The sequence below is a fragment of the Mercenaria mercenaria genome, chromosome 16 (genome assembly GCF_021730395.1).
Source record: "Mercenaria mercenaria strain notata chromosome 16, MADL_Memer_1, whole genome shotgun sequence".
Lineage (NCBI taxonomy): Eukaryota > Metazoa > Mollusca > Bivalvia > Venerida > Veneridae > Mercenaria > Mercenaria mercenaria.
This window is the reverse complement of record NC_069376.1, coordinates 15,402,451-15,414,042: the sequence shown is the minus strand read 5'-3', so window position 1 is coordinate 15,414,042 and position 11,592 is coordinate 15,402,451. Positions and strand designations below refer to the sequence as shown.

The following is an 11,592-nucleotide window of genomic DNA, read 5'->3' as shown; positions in this document are numbered from 1 at the left end:
ATGTTACATTGACATTTATTTCTTTACTTAAAAGTAATCAAATTGAATTAAACGGATTTGTAATAGACACCATGAAGGCTTATGACAATTTGCAAATTTGTCCTTAACATCTATAATTGTGATTTTATACGGAAATTAATAAATTCGGGAAGTAACTAAGTAATGTTCTAGGCATATATTTATGCTATGCAATTTTTAACACATTTGAAAGGCTTCATTATAAATTTGCATAACGACGTGATAAAATATTGTTTATTTACAGGTGGAATACGGTGGAAAAACATACGAGTTCAAAGTAAACACAACCGAAAATTATTCTTATCTTAGTAATCGCGTAGTGATTTTCGTACTTGGATTTTCATGGATGTCACTCACCGCCCTGGACGTACGGAGGGCAGGTATTAATATCAGCGTAATAGTTTGTCATAGCTGTTCTTTAAAAGTACTGTTTTTAAACATTTATACTATTATCGTTATTTACTATGTTCGACGTGAATTATGTACGTTTTTGAAGTATTTTATTTCACTTTTTAATGCAGTTCTGTACGTTTGGTTTACCGGAAGTATGGTCATAACGTCATATATCTGGAAAACGTGCCCTGGTAGTATGAATGTTGTCGGGAACCTATTATGTGTTAAACAGTCAGTGATAAAGACTTATTTAACCGTTAATTTTGACATTGTATACGCTTTGGCGTAACAATAAGTCAAAACTTATAATATAAGATAAGTAGTAATGCTAGGAATCAGGTTGATATTCCACGAATAATGAAAAAATGAACAAAAGTATCCGTGCATTTATTTTGCTTTATGATTGAAAATCGGTAAATCCACCATGATTATGAAAGTTTCATTAATATTTACGTTGTTTACGCGAAAATGTCATTTACGGGAGGGCCAATATTTTTAAATCGGTCAAACAAAGAATCAAGCTCACATTTCAGTATTTTTATTGGCTGAATTTCCTTCAGATACAATGATAATTTCCAAAAATATTTTTTAATTAAAATTTACTTTGTAAAACATTATTTGTTTCAAACGTGCACAGCTACACTAACGTTGCCCAATTCAGAGTCATCCTAACATAAGAACTGATACATATTTGTTTCTAGGACTTTGACTTCTTTATTCTATTTCCTTGCGTTTCTCGGAAGGTTCGGCTAATAGTTGTCGAGGTATCTTAACATACGCATTTTAACAAACATATATTTTTCAGAGATGAAATTGGGCAGACAGATGTCACAGACAGTATCATCTGCAAGCAAGTATTCGGGGCAAAGTGATATGACAACATCTCCACCTTCAAGTAGCTTTCAAGAACATTTGAACGCTGCTCATGGAAAAGGTTGTTATATAGTTATTCTTTATTCTAAACAATTTAGTGTACTTTTCCAGAGTAAATATCATATATTTTCAGGGGAATGCTACGAACAATACTATTAACGTTTATCCTTATTTATTATTATCATAATTTAGAATTTTGCAAATTGAAAATGGATACAAAAGATTTCACACGAGATTATTCAATATCCCCTGTTTACAAAATGATAAAACCATTGTCCGACAGAAGCACTCGCTATGAATTTACGTCTTTACTGATCATCATGCACTGTCTTTTCTATTTACATTAAAACACATCGTTAGCCGTTTTGAACACCTGGAAAACATATGCAATTGTGTCCATATTTATTGTGTTTATACTGTTTCGTTTATACTGAGAAATGTAAGACTAATATTAACATTTTCTATATGTTATCGGATACGTCGGCGGCTTGTCTTTGAGGTTTTCCGAATTGAAAACGCCATATTGTATGTTACTATGATAAATAAACAAATATGACATCATTTTTTTGCAACTCAATTGAGTAGTCTTTTTTTAGAGCATTAACTGACTGATTAGATTACATTATCGGCAACAATTTTGGCCAAATTGACGCAAACTAGCAAAAGTTATCAGCAAAATAACTGCCAATAAGCAAGTGTGATATTTAATTAAAGGTTACGTAATGCCAAATCAATTTTATATAGTTTTCGAAAACGGTAAAAGCAAAGCATTGTATTCATCTCAACAGTTTGTTCGGATGATAACAGAATTCATGGTCCAACCTATAAAAGTAAATTATTATAAAGTGGTATATGAAAACGTTTTCATAACAGTCCTAAATATATTAGTTAAGAAAGGGATGAATCATGGTTAATATGATGAAAATTCTGTGCTTAATGTTTGCTTATTCTTTGTGCTTTATTAAATATTGATTTAAAAAAGATAAAAGCCACACACATTCGTTCCTGTGGACATGAATTGTGGTTAAGCAGATGATAATTGTGTAATTTATATATGTTAATTCTGTGTGCTAATTCATTCATATATTGACTTTCAATGCTGAGGAGATGATAAACGGTTATTCATATGATGATGGTGTATTTATGTATCATGCTTATCTTTTTTTTTGCCTCTTTAAATGTTGATTTTAAAAGCTACATACATTCGTTACAGTACTTAGGAGATGAAAACTTATTAATAAGATAATGATGATAGTGCATTTTATGTGTGCCTAATCTGTTTTGCTAAATCAAATTTGATTTTATAAGAAACTTACATTCGTTACATTACTGAGGAGATGACAAATTATGTTGTGTTTATTCCTTCGAATTAATTTCTTATGCTGATTTGACTGTTGATTCTTTCTACTTACATTTTTATAGCCCGTTTAAACAGATGTGTCCCAGCATTCCGTCTGCCTTCATTCCTATGAATCTAGTAAATCGTTTTGAGTGGAATCATAACACTGCAGATTTACTGTAACACTAACTTCTTTAACAGCTTTGTGATTTCACTTTAAACACAGGAGACTTCCTAGAAAATTCAGTATTGTTTTAAAACCACCAGCAAGACACCTAGCGTTTGTATTTCTACAAGTACTTGAGATAATAATATGATACCAGTTGACTTGCAGTTATTTCAATTTGTTAAGAAATAGAAACAGAATATGAAAACAATTGTTGAAAAATATGTTGTGTTACCATTACAGACCAAGCGTTGCCTGTCCTGCAAGCCACAGATCACATGGTAATTATGGAATAAACCTATTTCAGCATCTTGCATTATATTCATTCCTTACATTTTGATCAAAATTAAGAGTTATGAATTTATCTTAAGTATTTAAATCAAACATTATTGCATTTTATTTGCCATTATTTAAAATAATTTTTGATACATAGAGTTTCAAGAAAGTCATATCGTTAATGAGGGTGCATATGTTTAGAGAATACTAATTGTTTTCTCACATGGTGGCATTTTCAGCAGAAATACATTGTAACGCTTTTCGTTTTTGATTTGAAAATTATTTTGAAATATAAGATATTTCATTTGGTGAGATTTTAGTGTAGAAAACCACCATGCTCGGTTCTAAACTAAACTACAATTTGTCCGAAGTGTTGCACTATACCGCAGACGTACACATGTGTTTGAAGGTTTATTGCTTTATATGACGCTGTTTAAAGTTAAAAGTCAATATTTATCTATTTACAATCGTACATGATCATGTAAACACCTTTGAGTTATCGTCTGAGGTTCAAAATTTACAAAAAAGGAGTATCTGAACAAGCACATAAACATTAATTTTATGAACTTATAGTGCCACCATCCATCTCTTAGTGTTAAAATGCAAAGCACGTTAGTTCATTTTTGTTTTTATAAAATAATTTGTTAAATTCCATAAGGCTTTAAATTTTGTACAAATTACTTTATACTAAACTTGATTAAGCAGCTGTCCAAATGAAGAGTATGCATAACCACAGCGGTTGAAGGTTATAATGCAGTAATTCGGTAAAAAATGTGCTTTCGAGGTGTATTCGAAAGAAGTCCCTAATAAATACATCCTATTTTTTCCATTTTTTTTCGCGCATAATTTCACTTGTGGAATGAATTTTACATAAAATAGGACAATTTTCATGCTAATGTTCGCATGTTTTCTGGTTGTTTAATTAAAAACGAAAGAAGGTTGTTTATTCTGCGGACCGCTTTCTGAAATGCGTTAATATGAGGGTACCTGACTTCAGCTGACTTGCATTTCACTGCATACTATTTAACACCCCTTTTTCTTTTCGTTTTCTAGAAGCAAATATATGAATATCTCGATAATATGTAAAATAGGTCTACAACGGAGTGAAAATCTAGAAACTGTAACAAAATTGTTCTGAAGTAGCTGAGATTTATATGAAATTAAGAATAATTTCTTTTATTGGTATATAGCCTGAAAAGCAATGCTTTAGTATCGAACAACCTGATTAGTCAAAGTCGTAAAGGGAGGTAATGAAAGCAAAGAATGCAACATTGTAATAATATACTAATCAAATTTTAAAACCTAATATATCAGGAACGACTTGTTGAAAATATGATTCAGCAAGAATGTTCATAACGTAACAGTGCGGTCGCCACATAATAAACAAATATACATGTAATATGATTAACGGAACAGGCGATTATAATTTATGAGGAAACAGGGGTGTAGATATTGACTTCCTTATAATGAAATTCTCCGAATTAAGAAACATTTGTGTTATTTTTTAAAACTTTCGAGGAAGTGAATTAGGTTGGAAATCGAAAGTTGGAAATTTATATTATACAATTGTTAGATGTTACTATATTGTACGATGTTACGAACATTATACATTTTAACAACTGCAAAACATCCCGTATTGTATTTGACGATTTGTTAATTCGCAAAGGAAAAGGTGCAAGAACCAAACCTATCTTACAAAAGTGAATATGTGCGCTTAGAAAACAGAGAGGCCAATTCCTTTGAGTTGAAAGGTGCGATAAAGAGCGTGTCACAAGAAAGAAAGACAAAAGGCAGAAATAAAGTTAAATCAGGCAGACGACCTGACTCACGACTGTCAGCTACGTTTGTTAACCCTGGAGAAGGTGAGAATTTACCCCAAAACGACCATATGCTACATTTATAACCTATTTTGTATCTGCCTAAATGTAAAAATTGAATTTCAAACAGATATATTGATTTAAATTCGAGCCACCTCGAGAGTCTAGCTGGAGGTAGAGCGTTTTGTTTGGGTGATGGAGGTAGTGGGTTCATATCAAAGACGTGACAAATTGTACCAGTAGATCCCTTGCTTGGCATTCAAAGAGAAACTGGCTTGTCTCTTTTCATACCCTCATGGCGATAGAGTGATCAAAATAAATTGCAGAACTTATTTCACAATTAACCTAAAATAAATTTTTATTAGTAATTTGTGCCTATGAAACAAGTGTATGTGTACTACTTCCGCGAATCGAACTTTCAGGTTAAATTGGTGATAAGAACTTATTTAGTGTCCCTTAAACAGTTAAAATAATTATGTTTGTATTAGGCAGGATGCACTCGAAATTATTTTTTTGAAACCTATATAATATGTGTGGTTAATCGGGATAGATATGGTTTGCATTTGCAGAGAAATCGAATGATTTTACTTCTGAAGAACTTCCTCAAACACAAGGAATAAATGACGAAAACACTGAGGAATGGCAGGAGGTAAAAGATATACTATACCATTCCGCTACGGATAATTGAAATAATTATATCTTAATAGTACGACTATTGAAATTTTGTAGATGATAAACGAAACCAAAATTACTTTTCCAATCGTTTCATTATACATCCTTCACATCATAAGTAAATTGCTCTGATGACATAAATATTATCAATTGTGGTTTATGATCAAACTATGGTGTCTGTCTCCGAGATAATTACATTGTCCAAAACGTCTAACCAGACTACGCATAAGTTTGACTGAACAAGTTTATTAAAAACTAACACCACAACTTACACGATCCGATTGACCCAGAGAAAAGTACATTGACCAACACTTCTAACCAGACTACGCATAAGATTGACTGAACAAATTTCATTAAAAACTAACACCACAACTTACACGTTCCGATTGACCCAGAGAAAAGTACATTGACCAACACTTCTAACCAGACTACGCATAAGATTGATTGAACAAATTTCATTGAAAACTAACACCACAACTTACACGTTCCGATTGATTAAGGGTTTTAATATGTAAGCTGTTACCGCAGAAACCATTTATATGTATGTTAATAGATTGAAACAAGTATATCGACCTGCCAATTTGTAGGGGTTCATGGGAGGCTGGAAAGGATTGCTTTTGTGGGCAACTCCGTAAGCACATATAGACTTGTCTTGTTATTTTTGTGTGTTTTTCATGTGGAAATGTCTCTTGATTTCAAAATTTGATCTGGCTAAAATCATGCACGGCGATTTATTCCTAGTATAAAATGCACTTGTTTTTTATTGCAAGTAATAAGGAGACGGTAAAACAGGTTTTTCTTCCATTGGTTAAAAATGAACGGTCAGTGATATAAGTTGTATGGCTTTTAATTTAAAAGTTATTGCAAAACAAAAACAATATTTAGAAGTTTTGTTCATTATGTATTCTTCGATGTCGGAAATGATAATTTATAACGCGACTATTGTCCTTCCTAAAAGTTGCCCTACTGAACGGCGCATATGTTATGTTTGATACCATAAGAAGCACATCTTTATATTGCCTTTTACTTATATCTCATGTTTCTTAATAATCTATTTTACTTTAAAAATTGTGGCAAATTCCGCCATTTGTTATTGATGGACAAACAGACAGATGGACGAACAGACGTACAAACGAACAAAAATGTGTATGTCCTGTTACAGTTCGATCTTTTCAGATCATTCAGCACGACATTTATGTTGTGTTATTGGTAGTATTTCGTTTTTCAGCTTGAACAGTTCGACTTGGGTGGTTCCAATACTCCCGCTTAAACAGCTTCGGGTATTGTATAACCACCATTGGATATGTTGCCTGCTTTTTAATTTTGTCTTTTGGCAGTTTCTGTGATATGCAGACTCCGTAACCTCAGATCCCGTTTCTAAATTCCAGTTTATTTAGTTCTCTTGATTGCTTTTGTTTTCGTTTAGGGCAAGTCTATTATTTTAACTGGGGCATAAGCCGCTTTTCATTGAATTACACACTAGTGCATCATTGAAGGCTATAATATTACATCTTCGAATGTATCTAAACTGTTTTTGTACTTGTAATGTCTGTAAATAGTGAATTATGCTCAACCCAGGGCTAGAGGGCGTGGACGGAAGCATATAAGACGCGGAGAAATATTCATAGTTATTCATATACCTACTTTTTTACAGGTACAAAGTAAGAAAAAACGAGGCAGACGTCCAGCTATTTCACCCCGTCCAGTATATTCAAGCACAGAACCCGAATGGAAAAAAGAGAATTTCCAGAGACTTGTTAGCAAATTGCAATCCGAGTTTCCTCATTCGAGCAGGTCAGTTATATTGTTAGATGTTCTTTATAATTTAAAAATGAAGAACTAACAAATGTGTGTATATTTTTTTTCTTATGCTTATTTTATATTTTCTTTTTGGTCCTTTGCGATATACAAAACTAACGTAGATTAACATACTCTTATCTTCATTTCATTGACATTCTGCCGTTGTCGAAGATAAGTAAAGACATCTTTTTCGCAGATTTGTTTTTAATTATGCTTGTAAATGTAGCACACAGAATGTTTAATAAGGACATAACAATTTTCTTTTAAAATATAGCCTCTCAAAAGTCAATGCTAAATAACACCCAGCCACCTCCGATATTACAGAACCATTAGTGAGAGGTCCTGCATTTTTGTCAATGAAACTGCGGAAGTCTCCAAGGCAGTTAAAGTGTTTTGTGAATGTTTATCTCTTAAAAAACCCAAAAACTCAGTCTGTCAGTTTAAATATGAAAGTATATTTTCATTATATTTCAGAAGTTTCAATCAATTTGGAATGCACTTTATTATTACATTTCCATTTACATATGTCCAAATCTTTAAATCTAAGTTCTAGAATCCTGTTCATATCTTGTATGTATATATGTTAAATGTGTGTTATGTAATTGTAAAGCGCAATAGAATATTTTATAATGTTTGCGCTATATAAATGCCATGTATCTGTATTTGTATTGAAAGCAACAATTGTCTTAATCCGAGTTGCTTTTATTCTTATATGCATGATATTGTTAGTCCTAAAACATTGTAATTCAGGAAAATAATCCATGCTTTTACAATTGCTACTGTTCGGTGCATTTTTTAAAAAAGAATTTTGCATCATTATGATAGCTTTTTTTAAAAAAATAAATATTGCTTCTGTACCATCTTTGTATATAATCTATCATGTTATCTTGTAGAGAAACCATAATAGAAGCTTACAATGAAGTTAAAAAGGTGCATGGAAGTCTGGATGGACAGGATTTGAAATTCATTATGCTAGAAGTTAGCCGAAAATTGAAAAAGACATGAAATGCAACTCTAGAAACAATGAAGTGATAAAATTTGTATAAGTACAGAATACAATTTGCGTTGTTTTTAATTGCCTCATATATCAATCATTTACAAAATGATTGCCTTTTTTGATCAAACCGAGCCTGATATTTGTTTACTTGGCTGCGTTCTTTCACTTCAAATGATCTTATTATAGATTTTATTAGAATTTCTTACTAATATCCAAGTGTACACATGACAGACATTATGTCAAGGGTATTGCTTTCTATATGTAACTAAATGGGTAGTTGACATAAATGCCCCATACGGTAAAAGTAACTGAAATAGAAAGCAAATACGTATATATGATTATTGTTTGATTAGATTATGAAACAAAACAGTAGTGCATAAGATTCTTCACGCTTGCATATGTAACCATATTTGTAGAAGGTGTATGTACCAATACATATTGTACATATGAAAGGAAGGTTATGCCATGATTGAGGATGGACACATGGTATCAATCCATGTCAATAAATTAGTGACATACGATGTAGAACGTTTAGGAAAGCATCTTGCATTTAATCCAACTTGAAAGTGAAACATGTCCATGTCATAATTTTAAACCAACGTTATAACGCCTTTACTTGTACAACTATGTTCATACACGTGACATTTTGTTCAGCCATTCAATACCGTATCTGCATTGTTACATATACTCTACTTTATCATCGAACTGTTTAATGTTTTTTTCCGTACAATATTCACATAAACATCTGCGTAATTGATGCGAAGAAATAGTTATGTCACAATTTGTCACAATATTGAAAACAAGCGAACATTACTTTAAAATCAGCTTTCATTTATTTTCTCTGTGATCATCTACCTTAATTACACTGTAAAATGCATCATTTATACTTGGACCAGGACTTTGCGTTAGTAGCATTCACAGCTTACACATACGTCTTGTCAATGAAATCAATATTTGGTATTTTGAAAGTAGTATAAAATTAATTGTTTATGTTTATCCTAACTTTAAGGTATTGGACCCCTAATAGTAATGTTAACAAACTGGCATTTGCTTGATAGTTGACCATGTTTCGCACTGTGTTGCAAATTTTAAACAACTTTTACTGTGCAATTTTTTGTAAATTTTGTATAATTTATGGTATTTCCTCAAGCTCAAGTAGAGACAAATTACAATGTGATAGCCACTATCTAAAACGTTTGCAGAGAATTCATTACAGCATTAATTTTGATAAAAGAAACCTCAAACTATTGTTAAACAATTATAAAACACAAAGTAAAACTGTAAATATCATTTTTCTAGGGTGCCTCAAGTAAACAGATTTAATGAGACAGAATTCTAACACCAACATTGAAAAAAGGTTGAAGGTTGAATCCTGTGGGTCTGTTTTGAATTTTGCTCACTTCATTCAAAAAGTAAAACCTACCTGTATTTCTTCCAAAATATGTAACCTAAAGAATAAAGGCAAAATAGAGAGCTTTTACCGTATGTAACTCAGTATTTTTAAAGATGTCTAACTCTACCCCTCCTGATTCAGAGGTAAATTCACTTTGAACCGCAAAAAATAGCTTATAAAATTAAAATTTTCCACTTTTGTACAATACATCTATAATAAGTCTTGAAATAAGTAAAAAATTACTGAAAAAAAAAAGGAAAATATGGAGAAAAAAATTTGGTCCCAGTGGGGCTTAAACGTACGCTCCCCTGAAAACTGCAGTCAGAGTAGGTTTATAGAAGGAATTGAATACTCTTCAAAAAAGAGGTACTCTATTACGGGTCCAATACCTTAAAGAAATCAATACATGTTTATAAAATGATTGTTGATTTTTGATAAGTGATATATGTAGTTATGCCGCTACAAGTGTATTCATGGTCGGCTTTTAATGATATGTTTTAAAGTGCTTGTTTATACTGATATATGATTGTTACACTGCGAGCTGATACTAGTATAACACTGGTATTATGCTTGGTATATGTACCTATATAAATATTAGAAAGGTGTTTTATATATTGATAGCTATTATTTTCCTGTTGATCGACTAACATATACATGTATTATGATGAGAGTTAGTCCATGTAAAATATACAATGAAAATGTACAAGGACTTTTCGTATATACTTTTTGTAAGCGAGATGAAAACTGTTGAAACATTGAAATGCCTTAAAATATTTTGATAAGGCAACAAATTTTCTGTTTTGAAAATTTGATTGCATATTTTTATTTGAAATATCAAAACTACATGTAACTACTACTTGCTAAGCTTGCTAAAATTACTTTTGAATCAAGAATATAGATAAGTGATTAGCATAGGTTTGTTTAGCAAAATTTACAGTTACTACTTTCGTTGGGTAGATTTACACTAGAACGCTTTTGGTATCTTGTTTTGTACATCTGTAATAAATGATTTAAAACAGTGAATTGTTATATGTTTATTTACTTAATGATACATCATAGCATGTATTACGGTACAATATTAAACGACCGGTTAACACACCTTGTTTTACTGTGCTAAAATGTAGCATAAGAAAACCGTGTTTTAACAATTTTATACACGAGTCGAGTGGTTATGCTATTTGGCAATTCGTTTTAAACATATTTTAAGTAAAATATTTTACCAAATTTGAAAACGCTATTTCTCAATGCGTAACTGGGGCTATATATCTCATCGACGTGACGTAAACATAATATCGTTGTTATCATTAAATGCTTTTAATCATAACAGAATGAGGAATTGAAACATGATCTTTTTAATGTAGATCTATTTAATCGATACAAAATAACTTCAGTTAAAACATTAAATTAAAAATTTTCAGGCCATCTTTATCACAATAAACACACGTTTTGTTGGTAATTGTGTTTATCAAAATTTCAACATGTGCATGTAAAATAAATAAATATAACTACAAAATGGTCTACAATTTTAAATATTTTCCCTAATTTATCTAGATTCCTCAGTCTGCCATCTGTACTTATAAATTTACTCTCTGAGAGAATATTGGGTATCTGTGCCCTAATGGGTAAGGCTGCTGACTTTGAATCGCTAGTGTCCTGCCAATGCTGGCATGATGTAGGGCATTTGATTCTGCAGCATACCTTTACCAAAATAAGCAACTTCATATGCACTTTGTAGAATCTTACACATTTTACATCTTCCAACTTTGCGGAAAACCACAACATTTTTGATAGATCTACAAGAGAAGAGACAAATCCCATGCATTGAGAATACTTGTTAATTATTAGACA

General features: G+C 31.6%; 1 protein-coding gene across 1 annotated transcript; it reads left to right on the top strand.

Annotated features, from left to right (window-relative positions):
* The first annotated feature begins 220 nt into the window (after window positions 1-220).
* LOC123540697 (uncharacterized) lies at window positions 221-10,767 on the top strand. The gene is made up of 7 exons (XM_053526181.1): window positions 221-398; window positions 1,217-1,345; window positions 3,033-3,070; window positions 4,732-4,927; window positions 5,452-5,531; window positions 7,209-7,348; window positions 8,248-10,767. The coding sequence occupies exons 1-7, from the start codon at window positions 365-367 to the stop codon at window positions 8,357-8,359; spliced, it is 729 nt and encodes a 242-aa protein (XP_053382156.1). The 5' UTR covers window positions 221-364; the 3' UTR covers window positions 8,360-10,767.
* Window positions 10,768-11,592: the final 825 nt, after the last annotated feature.